The sequence below is a fragment of the Penicillium daleae genome (genome assembly GCF_028827525.1).
Source record: "Penicillium daleae strain IBT 16125 chromosome Unknown utg000008l_segment0_segment0, whole genome shotgun sequence".
NCBI lineage: Eukaryota > Fungi > Ascomycota > Eurotiomycetes > Eurotiales > Aspergillaceae > Penicillium > Penicillium daleae.
In genome coordinates, this window is record NW_026623156.1 from 6,108,096 (window position 1) to 6,123,409 (window position 15,314).

A 15,314-nucleotide genomic window follows, 5' to 3' on the forward strand; every position below is an offset into this window, starting at 1 on the left:
CCTTTATCTCTTTTTCACGTTCCCCACATTGGATTCAGATTCGGATTGGGAAGGACAAAAATGCTTGATACCCCATTTTACAACGCTGCAGAAGTGGTTGGTGGGTCGGAGTTGGTATTTGCACCAGGAGGTAGTGAAACCATATCGCATCGGCAAACGGTGCTTTGCGAGGGCGGATCTGGTTGCACACTTTATCAAACCTTTGCGTGTGTGTGTACGAGTAGCAGCGATATTGCATCGGAATGAAATATGTTCGTTCTCTGATGAAACAACACCTCCATCGTAGATTGAAGTTTATCGCTTAGGAGACCATATTCCCCATTTTCCGAGACCAGTGCCGATCCGATCTTTGATGACCTCGGCGACTTGCGTGGCTTTGACATCTGAGAGCATGATGTGCGTATCAATGCCCTGGTCGAGGGTTTTCATGGGGAGAGTAGATAACAGCGTGGACCCAGATGTTGAGAAAATAGAATGAATGCCGTCATCGCCTGAAGGTCTTGCGTCCCCGTCTCCAGGTTTCTTAGCGTGATTTGGCTCCGGCAGATGATGAGCTTCGAAATAGGCGGGACCAAGTCCGCTTGTGTTAATGAGAATGATAGAGAGCCATGAAGAATATGCCCGAGCCATACGGGTAAGATTTCGCAGTGTAGCTGCTAGCAACGCAGTCCCTCGAACTGGGTTCGAAGCTCGAATGACACCCTCAGCAAGAGTGTCGAGGCCAACCACGATTAGAACGACCGGTGGGCCGGGTTCCGCGAACGCAAGTTTTTGCTGGGCTTGTCGCCTCTCTAGGAGTTCTTGCAGCGATTCTGATACTTTGCCAATAGCTTGTGCGGCATTTGGCAGGGTTTGCACTGGAAGAAGCTGCACGGCGTCAAGACGTTCCATTGCTTCGCTTCTCGATATCCTTGGCCCTTCAGATGAAGATTGCAGCGCATTGAGCAGGATTCTCGGGGCCAAGGGTTCAAAGTTGCTTGGATGGATGATGAACGCACTGGGTTCAGTTGAAGGTGCAACTCTCAGAAGATGAGATGTGAGAAGATAGCGAGGGATCTGGGATATGTCAGATCATCATGTTCACAAGTCTCTCATTCGGAGTCTTTTACCTGTCCGATGTATTCATCGGTATCTCTGCTCCTGGATCTCAACCTAGAGAAGCCGATGACAGCGCCGCATCGGAAGATTCCCGAGTTGTTAGGTTGGATGCCGGTATCCCAGTCATCTTTCAAATTCCAGCCCTGATTTTGTTCTGCTTCGTATGAGGGTTCCTCGGTGTATGTGGCCCTGCACTCTGGCTTGGTGAGGAGGGAATGGGCCAGGACGGGACAAGCAGGCTCTGCGGCGTGGATGCTGGGAGCAGAGGCCATTGTTTGTTTGGGGAAGGTACATGGATGTACTGTTACCCTCGCAGATCAAATAAGATCGATCAGCCAGTTAGACCAGGAGATGACGAGGAGTGAGTGGGGTTGGACACGGCGATACACACCAATCTTAAATGCGTAACCCGTGCCCAAACATAACCCCGACCGCTTTTGGCCATACATAACACCTTATGATAATCATGTGATTCCCCCCCTCCATTTCCTTATTCATGAACCTTTCCTTCGTAATCATCATCACAGTAGTTCCAGTCCCTATATGCCGCTGAAGTGTCTAACAATTCTAACGATTGATTTGGTTAGACAGTGGACTCTCACTAGTGAAATCACCCGGTCTCTCAATCACTCAAAGGTACAGCATATCCAAGCTAGCTTGGCCATTAAAGCTTGTCATATATTTGTCCTCCTTATGGTAGGCTTAGCAACACCGATGAAATCCCATCCTTGCTGAAGTACAATTCGAATATTGGCTAAGCTCGTGCGTCAAAATTTAGTGCTGAAAAGATAGGTAAATACACTCTGTATTCTGGCCCTGAAGGAGTCACCACGAATATCAATCATCATTTCCTGTACCTAGGCAGGAATCAAGCGCATGAACTGAGATTCTCCATCGCCTAAAGTCGCTGATAAACTCGCTATATGTCTAGCCCTTATCGCGAGCCTGGGCTCCTAGACTGGCAATATCATGGTAGTACATGGTGCTGTCATCTTCATCTTCCTCTTCCATTTCAGCTACATCATCGGGTTTAGTGGAATCCCATATCTCTACGCCTCGGAAATTGCACCCATGAATCTACGATCGACGATCAGCAGCATCAGCATTAGTATATCATGGGCAATTAGCATTCTAGTTGCAAATGTCACGCTAATCGCATTCAATAATATAGGTCAGCGATACTTCCTTTTCTTTGCGGGATTTAATGCTGCGATAGTACCTGCGATCTTTTATCTGTTCCCGGAAACGTCAGGGCGCAGTCTTAAAGAGATTAATGAGATTTTTGCTCTTTCTAAGAGTCTATTAGATACTGTCCCTACCGCTAAGAAGCTCCCGCCACGTTAAGCCTATGATCTCCCGCCGCCGGAGAAGGTATTGATTATGGATATCAAGATCCTCGATAGTCCTCTCGAAAGTCCAGTCTGATTGAAGGAATATTCGACTATGAACTTCGAAATTTCCCGAAAGCAAAAATTCAAAACATACAACAGCCAGGATTCGCATGTGGTCACCCACCATACTACTAACTGGCCGGCGTGTGGCTTAAGTACGGCTGAGCGGACGGGAAGCCCTGTTTTCCACACCCTATGGTCGTATGTGATGAGAGCTGCATCACCAAGGAATATATCCTCCGCAAGACCTTAAAGCCAATGTGAGCATCGCTTTAGCGCCACTAGGGATGGTAAGAGTGAATGCGCAATAGACATGGTGAGAAATGGGTGAGAAGGCGTAATTCTCACCCTCCATCGGGCGACCACGGCACTGAGAGCATTATTGGATCAAGCTGACCTGGCTGAAACCGCAGTCTCTTGGCACCTACACGTACCATTGAATTTCTGAACTAGGATTGTCCAGATCAACAGCGAGGCTGACTTCAATGCCCCCTTGGGCCAAAGATGTGCTCTTGGTGTAGGCGTAGACACTACCATCGTCTCATGGATATCTGTAGGGCATAACTAACATCGGGGGGTAACAATTCCTATCACTTGGCAACATGAGGATCATCTGCTTTTCTCTGGGCTCCTTGGCTCGAAGCGCGAAATTTGGTCTCCGGAAAATTTACGTGGATTTTGCTTCCCTTCAGCTCTCTCCATTATTTGAGAGATAACCGCGATTTAAAAACTCGAATTCAGAAAAGCTGGGATTGAGCTCAACTACCTAAGCAGCTGAGCGAAGCTTGAGAGAATAGAGCAATGAAGGTCGCGCGACAGGGGGTAAGTAGTCTCACCAATGAACAGGATAAGAGCAGGAAAGAATCATCGCCCCCGTTCTGATAACCGCCACTTTGACCTACTGGTATGGGGCAGAAATGAAATATCAATGGGCCCCTGGGCATCATCACGGGCTAGAAAGGTGATTAATCACCAAAACTCCGAGGGTCGCTTTCAAGCCCACTGCTTTAGAACCCAGAATTTGCTCCTAGGAATTTCTTCTGGGGTTCCAATGACCTGACCCATCGCCTGACCGTCAGTAGGCGATTCGGACATTCAAGACCAAACAATATGCCATGGTCTCGCAATATATTTTGTCGGGCCAACTCTGCTATCTCGTTTTTACCCTGCAGTTGAAGAACCTCTTCATACCAACATAGACAGTCGAGAGTATCTTGATTCGGGACCCCCGGGAGCCTGGTCCGCTTTTTCATCCCACTCAGCGCCTGAAATAGAAGAGGCTCCGCTTCAGCATATCTGGCCTGGTAATAGTACGCCAAGCCAAGCCAGTAAGAGGAACTCAACGTATCCAGGTCATGTTCTCCACATTTGGCGTTTCGTAGCGAGAATGCTCGGCGGAGGAATAATATGGCTTGTTTGTACTTTCCTTGGCAATACATAGCCAACCCTAGCCAATGATTTGTTGACATGTCCCTGCTGTCTTGCCTTCGTGTAATACTCTGGCGGAAAGCTTCTTCAGATTCGTGGTAATTCTTCAGGTCAAATAGGGCACGTCCAAGCCAGAAGGCACATTCAATTGTGTCTGCAGCTCCCGGCCCTAACAAGAAGTCTCGTCTGTTCAAAGCGTCTTGGAAAAATGGTTCGGCTTCTTCGGAATTTCCTTGCTTGTATAAGGTGAATCCAATCTGGAAGAGGGTGCGCACTAGACCTTGGTCATGTTTATCGCTATTCTGTTCCAACCCTTGAAATGCAGAACGAAAGACCAATTCAGCCTCTCGATACTTTCCTTGCTTGGAGCGCGCTAGTCCAATTGCATGCAAAGAATTCAGCGTCTTCCTGTCGCTAGTGCCCAGGCTCTCGGTTAGCCCGGCTGCCACTTCACTGTATACAACCTCCGCGGTCTGATAGTGGCATAGCTCGTACTGATTGCGGCCAAGCCAATAAAGAGCTTCGAGGGAATCGACATGTGTTGGTCCCAAAGCTTTCTGGAGTCCACTCGCTGCTAGTTCGAGATGACTTTGGGCAGCATTGTAATCTCCATGTTCGTGCAGCTTTTGACCAAGTTCGGCCATAGTGCGATAATGGGATTCAACTTTGAATGAATCTGAACATCCTGGCTTGTATTTTGGTCGAGGCTGCGGCAGAATCTGGGGAGAATTCTGTGGTAACCTCACTATCACCAATTTACCCCTATGGCATTTCTTCACTGCCGCTTTCCTCGGAAATTTCTGAGGGTAGGAAGATGTCCGCCGAAGTAATGGTGTCAGCTTCCAAATAGTATGCTGCATGGATTTTGTGGCTTTTTCTATCTCCAAGAGTGGTGGAGAGATGGAATTTTGCGGCGAAATTTCCAAGATTTGAGGGTTGTGCTGCTCAATTGCAGAAAGCGAAAGAAGGGTTTCTGGGTGATTTGGCCCGAGGACGTCTTTCTGGACTTCCACTACTTGCCGTAAGATAGATAGTCCTTCTTGGTTATTTCCTTCTTGAATTGTCAAGACTCCGATCCAATAGCGGGATTTGAGCGTGGATATACCCTTCGGCCCATAAACCCTTTCTCGATAATCCAATACCCGCTGGAACAATTGTTTAGCTTGTGAGTATTTGGACATATGGTAGTAAAGAACCCCAAGACAATGGTATGAGTTGCGAGTCTCCTTGCACTTTAATCCCCGCAATTTCTCGCGTCCCTTGGCCGCCTGTCGAAGCATAAACTCGGCTTTCTTGAAGTCATTCTGGCGGAAATGCTCCATCCCTTGACTATGGAGTGATTGCAATTCTTTGAGTTGCAATTGCATCGCGTGTTCGTACGACGGAGAATCAGTTCGAGTTTCTGACGGGTCGAACTTTACTGCAGTAGACTCTTTTCTGGTGGATGATTCCGAGCTATTGGGCGGTACATCTGCTCGTACATTTCCGCCCGGTGGATATGTGTTGCCGTCGCTGGAGTCATGTTTCCGCATAGGCTCCAACACCTCTTGGGATACTTCTGTTGAAATGCTGTCCGGAAGCTTCTCTGTCTTTATTCTCAGGGAGGCCATTTCCACAATTTGTAAGTCAGGGCGCATCAGCCATTCGTTTTCCGTGGCTTGTTTTGCAGATAATCGCTCTGAGGCGTCCGGAGCCATCGCGGCCTTTATGAAGCTCTTGCACGCCTTACTAATCTCTGGCAGTCGGGATGTTGGGAAGGGAAAGTCTTCTCCTCCCATGTATTGTTGCAGAGTGATGGATTTCCTGGGAGAGAATGGATAATCGTGAAAAATCATGTAGAACGTTAAGACGCCCAGCGCCCATATGTCAACTTTCTTTGTATATTGGAGCACGGTGCCCTGATCATTTATGCTAGAGGAGTAAAGCATGTGCACCTCTGGAGCAAGGAAAATCGGGGTTCCAACACAAGATCGAAGAAGGGCATCTTTCTCATCGACACGTTTGCTGAAACCAAAATCACCAATTTTGACCCACCAATCAGGGCCTTTGCGGAAGACAAAGATATTCTGCTCTTGTTAGCAACAATCTTTTCTGTTCTCGAAGAAGAAGATTTTACCGCAGGTTTGAGGTCACGGTGAGCAAATCCATTTTCATGGAGGAGTTTCAGGCCTTCCGCTATTTGCAACGTGATCTCCCTAGCTTCATTTTCGGGCAACGGCCTTTTGAGATGCAGATCCAGATCGCCATATTCCATATATTCCATAACAATAAACACGGAATCATCGTTCTCGTACCATCCAATGTACTCGACGAAAAGTCCTTCGTACTAGAACAAAACCGTAAGCTCGAATTTCTGGGACTAGGTTGATACATCGGGTTCTGGGAACGCCAATATGCCGTACCTTTTTCTGTGAGAATTTCGCGATCGCTTCTAGCTCTCTGTAGTAATCAATGCCCTCTGAGATGACGGTCTTCTCGATCGTTTTCACGGCCTGCAATTCCGCTTTGCCCTCGCTTGTCAGGCATTTGTGCAGAGAAACAGTGCCATATGATCCCCTTCCAAGTAGCTTTACCGCCTGCCATGTGTCCTTTCGCGGCCTGCGTCTGAAATACCGGGCAGAAGATACCCTGGACTGGAATGTAAATCGATACGTGAAGTTGCTGCTGAATTCAACTTGGATTCGGCTATCGAGTACTAGGTCGGAAAGAGAAGAGTCCATCCTCAGCTTCTTCTTGAAAGACGGTCAGTGTGCGAGTTGAAGATCAAGTTGAGGTTCAACTTAACGGGGTGTATTGGGGTCCAAATCCCCTTTTAAGAGGGGGAAGTCAAGCCTCGCCCCAGCCTCATTGCGGTAGACCAAGGTACAGCTCTAGCCGTGCACGATGTGGGTTTTTGGGACAGGGATCTCTGCCACCAGGATCCCCCAGGATGAGCAGAATGAGTGACTCATGATAAAAGATATAAAGTGGATTATATAGAAATACAGCCGCTATCATTGTTCTACTGTTTTAAAAATGATAGCTTATGATATAATTACTGAGAGACGTGTTCCGCGGTCATTTCAAGGAACGTTTTAAAATAGGGGCTTGATGGGGGCGGGAACCGGGAGAATCGCGGAGCTACGGGGCTTGAGTCTCTGTATCCGTGCCTTCCCGCCCCAAAGCCTTCCCGCTTTGGGTGGGCCATGATTTCTTCCTAATGTACCTCTTGTATAGCCTCACCAAACAAAAGGTACTTACTCATCAAATCTAGTTTATTCCGAATATCTCAGTATTTTCTAGAAGAGATGTAGATCTAAAAGAGTAATTATATAATTTAAGGTAGCTTAGACTTCGTGTTACGCTTAGGTACGAGAGGAAGAAGATCAACCAACGTAGTAGCATTTCACGAAACAACTAAGCATAAAGAAACGAAGGAGAGATGGCGAGAGAGCTATCCGTGCCTTTCTGCCCACCCAAAGCGCTTCCCGCTTTAACCGGGAAGCGGTTTGGGTGGGCAGTAAGGCACTGATAGTTATCTACGGAGAAATAGTATGTGGATGCCTTAGGCACTAGGCATCAACACTAAACACGTAACACGTAGACCGTAAAACTTCGTCCATAGTGATGTATAGATTTATCCCAGAACAAGAGTCAGAAATCGTCCTTAAATGTGCTCACAGTGAATTTTATCTAGATAAACGAGACCACGATCCTACTAGACCTAGTCTCATGTGGTTTCGTATGATCAACCAAATCCACTCGGAATCACGGGTGGGTGACCCTCTCGCTTACGGATTACATTAACGTAGATAGTACTAGTAGTGTTTGAAATCAAGGGGCGACCGTGCGGGGTTCAATGTTTCGATCCATTCGATTTTGACCTCCTTGAATGAGCACTTGGGTACCAAGAGTGTGATTTGTACAAACTGGAACGACCAGCTACTGCGCTTATGGCTCCCACTGAGCTTAATCGTCGGTTGAATTATGCCAGACAGCTGAATATCCGTTTTCTCGGCCCTGTGCAATCTACCAGGTGGCCGGAGACTCACACTTTGCATTTTTCAAACATACAGAAGGCTGGTCTCTGCACTTATGATGCCTTTGTGGAAGAAATCACAAACGACACGACGGGCGATAGGCCATGGAGACATGCAACCCGAAATCATGCTGATCGGTTGTGCCTTCTTGCGGAGACTTGCTATAGAGAGCACAGGCAAGAGGCCGGATGGAGAATGGGGGTTGAGAATGAGATTTTGCATCGTTTTACGATTGAAGTTGCCTGGTAAGTGATTTGAATACTTACCGGCGATCTTCGGATTTTCTCTTTGTTCCATTTCAAAACTGGCACTTGGTAGACATATCTGCATATCATATGCTTATATTGTTCTGCGCCTAAAGTACAGATTGTCGGAATAGACTGTGGGCCTCTGAGATACCCGCTGCATTAGGTAGAGAGGGCACGCTGGCAGACGAGCTTGAAGAGCGGCGCTGCAGGCGCAGGCCATGTCAGTGCCCACGTTTAGGGGGACAGAGCCAGTATGTTCAAGTTCACACCATCCATATATATCCCTTACCTTTAAACACTTGCAGCGTACATTCAGATGCCTGACGCCCATCTTAGATATGATCGAGGGATCAACATGCTTTTTTCGGATCGGGCCGAAGCGGCAATAAAACATAACCCGGGTCTGCCAGTGAAACCTCGGCCTGGGCAAGTTCAAAATTATGAATCTCCAGATCGAGTATACGGGCTGAAAGAAACGGCTGACTTTCAACTGCTCCTAAATGGAGCTGACAAACGCGCACCTGTGTCTACTCGCAGTCTGCGTGACACTGTAGAGTTTAGTCCATTTAATTCTGATGGTGACCCACTGTTGTATCCATTTCTTATATTGGAAGCCAAATCAAGCAAAGGGGACGATCATATGGAAGCTCAAATGCAGACTGCGTTTGTCATTAGACGCCTGCTGAATCTTCAATCTGATCTAAAAAGAGCTGCTGGCGAAGAGAGGCAGTGGGAGACTGGACCACTTGTTTGGTTTATATCTTGGAGAGCAGAGCAGTGGAGCATTTCTGCGGCTTTCATTGAATGTGACCCAGAGGATACAATTTGCTATGTATGTGCCTGTTACCATGATATCCCTAACGCCTAACTTCAGTTTGATTAACATACTAAAGATGGTTGTTGATTTGTGGACTGGCAATATCCGCTACAAAGATGGTGCTTTGCAGCTACTTCTCATCATTGACTACATTTTTGACTGGGCCCGTGACATATATCGGCATTCAATCATGAGGGACCTGCATAACTTGTCCACTAACAACCTGTCCGAGACCGACCCCCTATACTACTCAATGGCAGGCCGTGGACTCATGAAGACTACAAAATCTTCCATGCGGCCAATTGAAATTTCCGACAGAGGGAACGTGACACAATCCACTAAAAATCAACTGAAAAAATTGTCATTCACCAGTCTACCGCCAGTTGAAAATCTCGGTTTCTTGAATATTGTCCTCCCGGAAGGGGTAATTAGAGATGCCTCTATTCTCGAATCGCGATTTCTTGCTCTTCAACTCAATGAGAATGATGTGGATACATTTTTAGCCTCATTCAACTCCGATGACGAGGCCGCAGACTGGACTCGAAAGATGTTGGAGTATCAACCGCATGCGTGGAAAGTCGCTCCGGGGACTATCCAGGAATTAGAAAGGATTTCAACAGGAAATTTCCACACTTCTGGCCGGGGTGATCACCCAGATGAGATGTCCTTTCTCAATCTAGCCATTCATTTTCATATGTCACCAACATGGCAACCAGTACGACAAATCACCTGTATTTCTTTCTCTGAAGCGGCTTTGAATTTGCTTGTGTCAAGGTTTGGAATTGATTGCGAATTTTCACACCAGCCACAAGTGGCGGTAGCAACAATCACAGATATACTCCTTCCTATATTTAATCAGTCTGTGATTGATTACTTGACAGATGCAGTGTCAATGGTCTGTTTGTCAAGCTGTTTCTCCTCTACAGACAGAGAGAAGAGTAGACCTATGGTCTTAGCAGAGAGACCTGAAGAGCATTATGCTGGACTTGAACCCACAAACTCTCCTCACCTTATTACCTTGGTCACCGCAGTCTACGAAAATCACAGAATAGGCCGAAGAGAACCAAGTGATCCATATCTTTCATTTTCTTGCTGTCAGCTTAGACATGACAAGCTGCACCCAATCTCTAACGATAGGACGAGTGGAAATCTGCTACCCCTTATCTTCGCTGAAGGCCAGTGGGGGGTTTTAGTTGATGCAATTTTGCAAGAAGGAAACCCCCCCAAGCGTTGTCTGTATTTATTCGGAAAATTCTCAGAATATGAGGACTTTCCTGGTTTGCTGAGACGAATGTTGAAAGAGAGTATGTACTCCATGACAAAACTAATCAGCATTGGCTCTTGGCACGAGGAAAATTCTCGACATTTGAATCGAAGGATAAGCCTCGATGAGCCTTGGAAGTCAAAAGCGGATCCAGAGTCCTTTGACAAGTGGTTGAGAAATTTGGAGGCCATTTGGAAGCAACACGATAGTGCACGAGGTCATAGTGCCTCTTCGCCTATAATAATCGACTAAGGCTATGTGTCGTGGAAAAGTGGAGAGATTTATTACAGTGACATGGGATTGGTCCAACTCCAACCCACATTTGCTGGCGTTTTGTAAGATGCGGGTAACACTTCGACAACAGTACTGTCACTCGAATACTTGGTTACACCGCCATGGGACAGCTCAACCTGCCCTTCTTCCATTCGTTAGAGTTTTTCCTTCTTCAATCAATCACTCTTTTACCCTGATGGTTCTGGTAGCTCTCATTCATCCATATGCATACTAGTCTATACCGATTCAGCTCGCTTTGACACTATGTTCCAGATACTCATTGGAAGTATCTTGAGTAAATGAGCAAACGAGCAAACGGAATGATGCAACGGCATATTCGAGCGTGTTTTGAACAAAGTTGGTATCAGCGCAGGATTTTCCGGCTCTCATTAAATATAATTGTAACTTGTGATGGCAGCTGCCATTCCCGCTTAGCATTTAAGATGATCTAAAACATTCATTTTTCCGATGTAAGGGAAAGTCAAAGTTCTTGTTTGAGTGACCGATTAGGTAAATGGGTTTGTAGGCTGGGCCTTGATTTAGGCTCAAGGCCCGGTTCCGACTGCCATTTTCTTTTTCCACTTACGCAATTAGAACGCGGTTCCTCAATGGAGTGTGCGTTAAAGAAGTGGCGACGAAGATTCGTAACTTTTGCAAAGTCCTTTCTCTGGCAATAAGGATGAGGACAGAGGAAGGCTGTTGGTGTTCTCAAAGCGTCAAGATGTCGTTCTATGTGATTATGGAGGGTTGCCTTAGTTAGCTACTGTTGAAATCTCTCGTCCTATTTCTTGTCTACGTCGCCTAGGCCAAACGGACAAAAGCCAGGGGCAACAAGCGTATAACGGAATGTCAACATCCCACATCGAGGGTGAAGATTATCAATCTGACTTTGACACTGGCCAATTTAGGCTTACTCGTCGCAGTGTATTTCAGCACACAGATACCAAGACTGCATAAAGTTCCGCTAAACGCGTCTATAGGCGCGATTCTTATTCCTTTATCGTTGTTGGTATTATGGGCTACCGGGGGACCGTCTTCGACACTATAAGATATGTTTCGTTCTCCATTAACTCCATTAAAATGGAGTTCTATTTTAGTCAGTCCTAAGTCCACAACAAGGGGAAAAGTATATTTACTCTAATATAAGCTTAGAAAATATTGGATAACGATTCTCCTTAGGTGAAATGTTATGATATTCTGCTGAGGCTATTCCCATGTTGATATTAGTGCCTAGGACAACCAGGGCTGAGGATTCCGTTAAGGTCACAACTGTGACCTTTCGGTGGTTAACCGGGAGCCCCTCGGCGGCGATGCGGGACGGCAACCCCGCATGCAGGCCACCTCTTCAGATTACACAATGTGTTAGCACACGCGTTTTCCCCTCTTGTTGATTCTTGTTTGTTCCCTGTTTGCATGGAAGAAGCTGTATATAGACTGATGCTTGAGGAGTGAGTTTGAAACTCCTCAAGAAACAGTCTCTGTTTCAATTGGACTCAGTGCTTTGCTCTCCTACCTAGTTGACAGGCTTTCTACCCTGCAAGTAGTTATATTTTTACAGAACAGCAGATCGTACCAGCGCCCTAGGCTCATACTAATAGCACAGAGTTAGGCGAAAACGGGAAAGTGGGTGAGAACGGGGTAATCTAGGTAAGAATCCTTACTCCGTTCTCACCCACTCTCACCCCGTTCTCACCTCTATCACCTCAGTTTCCAAAGTTCTCACCCATATCACCCACACTCACCCTAAGATCAAATCTGACGCCATTTTAGAGCTCAGGGCGCATTGAGAACTGACTGCGTACTATAATGGGCTTAAGTACGGCTGAGCGGACGGGAAGCCCTGTTCTCCACACCCTATGGTCGTATGTGCTTGAGATTTCTGAGAATAGAAATATAACGAAGTTGACATTATAATCATGTACAGGAGACCTACCCGTGCCTGGGTTACGCGGTTGTAGAGGATAGCTGTTGTGAGAAGCTGCCTGCCGAGGTCGTCGACATTTGTCATGTCAGAGCCCAGAAGAAGACTCGAAGAAGCTCCAAGCCAGAAGCTCATGAGAGTGATCCGTTGGCCATCTGTAACCCCGTTCACAGAAGCCGGGTTCGCAACGAACAAGTCATCCAGGTCTGGGCGAAGGCTCATACGTTTACCCGCAGCGACTTGATAGTTGATGTACTGGCGGTACTGCTCGATGGTTTGCTGAATCTTCCACATTCCAACAAACACCAATGCTCCATAGCTATTGATATCAACGGCTAATCGGATACTCTCTGCGCTGGCCTCTCAAATCCCAAGATATGGCTCGTCACGGGAAACATTTGGGGAGAGGTCAAGTCGGATTGACCGACCATTATCAGCGATGGCCTGATGGTATGCGATAGCTGAGGCGCTAGTGTTGCTAGGATATCCCTGGTTTCCTGTCGAAGATCCAGGAGTAATGTAGTCAAGTTTTATCATATCAACACCCCATGATGCCCAAAGATCTATCAGTGAGTTGTGATAGAGCTGAGTGTCCGGATTATTGTAGTCAAACTAGCAGTAGCCGTTGACATCCTCAACTCCGCTGAAAGCAGAGCCAACAGTAACGTCGGTACCATAACTGGTCTTGTTGGTGGTGGTTTCGCATGGTATACCGGGCTGATTATCAAGACCTAGCTGGAGCCCTAAGCCGTGAAGATAGTCGGCCAGTGTTGGAATGTCAAATAAAGTGGTGTTATAAACCATCCGGCCATACTCGTCTGTGATGTCGCTATACCAGCCACCATCGATTCTGCATAGCACCCAGCCTGCAGCCAAGATATCGGAATCCGCAAGGATAGTGCATTGCTCGATGATGAAACTCTGATTCACATAGGGATATAGAGATGATGGATAGCTGGGCGTCGTGTCTGGAGACACCTGGACTCCCCAAGACTTCCATCCTTTGGGAAAAAGCTCTGATGGAAGCTATTTCATCGCCACATACTGGCAATCAGCCCTTAGCGGTGGAGGAAATGCAGCGGCCATCCTGGACGCCTGGGCTTTTTCGTATCCGGCGGATATATTTGGTACCAAGCCGATTCTGCTCTCTGCCTGTGATTAATATCGCATCTGTCAAGGCGGAGTTTGCGACTACCTCTATTGGGATGTTCTTTGGTGGTAAGATGATGAATTTTGTTGCTATTGGTGTGTTCTTCAATTTTTGCACGGCCTATGTTTCCGATATCTCTCCACTAACGATCCGTGCTTCGGGTCATTGGATTTTGCAATTTATCACAGTGCATCAGTCCTTTTATCTCAGCTATCATGTCTTACTGTACCTCGCAGTGGGACAACGACTGGCCTTGGAGGGCTCTTGTTTGCGCTCAGTGGGGGTTTGCCATCATCGGATTTATCGGGCATCTTTTCATCCCTGAATTGCCGGTATATCTCATTCGCATGGATAGAATTGACGATGCCCGTGGGGTACTCAACCGTCTCTACTCGAAATTCACCGATGCAGATGGCCATTTTGAACGTATCAAGATCAATCTGGAGGAGGCCGAGACACAAAATAAGGCTACTTATGGCGAGTCCTTTCGTGGCACTAACCTCCGCAGAACCATGATCGCAATCCTTGTTTTCCTCGCCGAACCGATGTCGGGTCTAGGATTTGTGTCGAACTACGGGTCTTTGATGTACCAATACTTAGGGATCGGCGATCGGGATCCGTTCTTGATCTAGATTAGCGCTCAAATCCTATCTATATCGGGTACTACGTTATTATTCTTGATTAGAGACTTCTTCTGTCGACGACCCATGTTTCTTGGAGGTTGCACTGCTCTGACTACCCTACTGCTCTGTATGGGCATTGCAGGCTCGGTGAATACTATTACTAGTATGCTAATCATGCGAAAATCACATTGAAATGAAAATGATTCTTGGGATATGGTTAACGCAATGATAGGAGTCACTGCTGCTGTCGGCTTCTACACTCTGTCCAATCTCGCATTTAACATTGGCGTGGGATCCAACGTCTACGCCATCGCCAGTGAGGTCCCCACGTCTGTCCTGCGCACGAAAACACTCGCCATTTCCCTGATCATCTCCAACGCCGTCAACACTATGTGGTCATTTGTCGCACCGTACATGTTCAACCCCGGATAGGGGAACCTCAAAGCCAAGATCGGTTTCGTCTTTGGTGGCTTCATGATTTTCTTCATCGTGGGTGCATACTTCTTTGTACCTGAGATGTGTCTGCGTTCATACGAAGAGTTGGATGAGTTGTTCATGAACCGCGTGTCCACGCGACAGTTCAAGAACTATGTGACGGTTGTTGAGCAGCTTGCCGCGGAAGCCTTTTCAACCGAGAAAAAAATACCGACTGTAGTAGAGACAGAGGTGTAGTAAGTCTGGAATGCTGAATACCAAATGACTCTGTCGGAGGATTTGGGGGTTTGGGGATGAGAGGATGTGTCTTATCTGTAACTAGGACTGTAGGCCAATTGCGTTTGTTATTGATGACCAGGCTAAAATCCCACAAATCACTAAAAATCGATGCTTACGAAAGCCTGGGGAAGGGCGAGAGTTGAAGAGGTGATTTATGGCCTTGTATGGTCTCAGCTTTTCAAGGCCAGGCGGGCCCAATGCTCCATCCGCCTCGGTTATTTGTATATCGAAATATACCATGAGTCCGCCCTTTAAGAAATAGGATATTAATTAATGTACAATAAGCTTAACGACGAGGTACGGCACCTAAGAATCTCTCCTCGAATCTTTGCCTTGTCCGCCTTACTCCCTGCATTTCCTATGCTGAG

General features: G+C 46.9%; 4 protein-coding genes across 4 annotated transcripts; 1 reads left to right on the top strand and 3 right to left on the bottom strand.

Annotated features, from left to right (window-relative positions):
• Positions 1–294: 294 nt before the first annotated feature.
• On the bottom strand, positions 295–1,370 carry N7458_010689 (uncharacterized protein; the record flags this gene model as incomplete). The annotated part of the gene is made up of 2 exons (XM_056914071.1): positions 295–1,056; positions 1,110–1,370. 2 exons carry the CDS (start codon positions 1,368–1,370, stop codon positions 295–297), a joined length of 1,023 nt encoding a protein of 340 aa, XP_056762920.1.
• Positions 1,371–3,496: 2,126 nt separating this feature from the next.
• On the bottom strand, positions 3,497–6,637 carry N7458_010690 (uncharacterized protein; the record flags this gene model as incomplete). The annotated part of the gene is made up of 3 exons (XM_056914072.1): positions 3,497–5,983; positions 6,034–6,243; positions 6,320–6,637. 3 exons carry the CDS (start codon positions 6,635–6,637, stop codon positions 3,497–3,499), a joined length of 3,015 nt encoding a protein of 1,004 aa, XP_056762921.1.
• A 5,713-nt stretch (positions 6,638–12,350) lies between these two features.
• On the bottom strand, positions 12,351–12,753 carry N7458_010691 (uncharacterized protein; the record flags this gene model as incomplete). Its single annotated transcript, XM_056914073.1, has 2 exons — positions 12,351–12,392; positions 12,472–12,753. The coding sequence occupies 2 exons, from the start codon at positions 12,751–12,753 to the stop codon at positions 12,351–12,353; spliced, it is 324 nt and encodes a 107-aa protein (XP_056762922.1).
• Positions 12,754–13,824: 1,071 nt separating this feature from the next.
• N7458_010692 (general substrate transporter) lies at positions 13,825–14,904 on the top strand (the record flags this gene model as incomplete). The annotated part of the gene is made up of 4 exons (XM_056914074.1): positions 13,825–14,186; positions 14,295–14,395; positions 14,465–14,613; positions 14,665–14,904. The coding sequence occupies 4 exons, from the start codon at positions 13,825–13,827 to the stop codon at positions 14,902–14,904; spliced, it is 852 nt and encodes a 283-aa protein (XP_056762923.1).
• Positions 14,905–15,314: the final 410 nt, after the last annotated feature.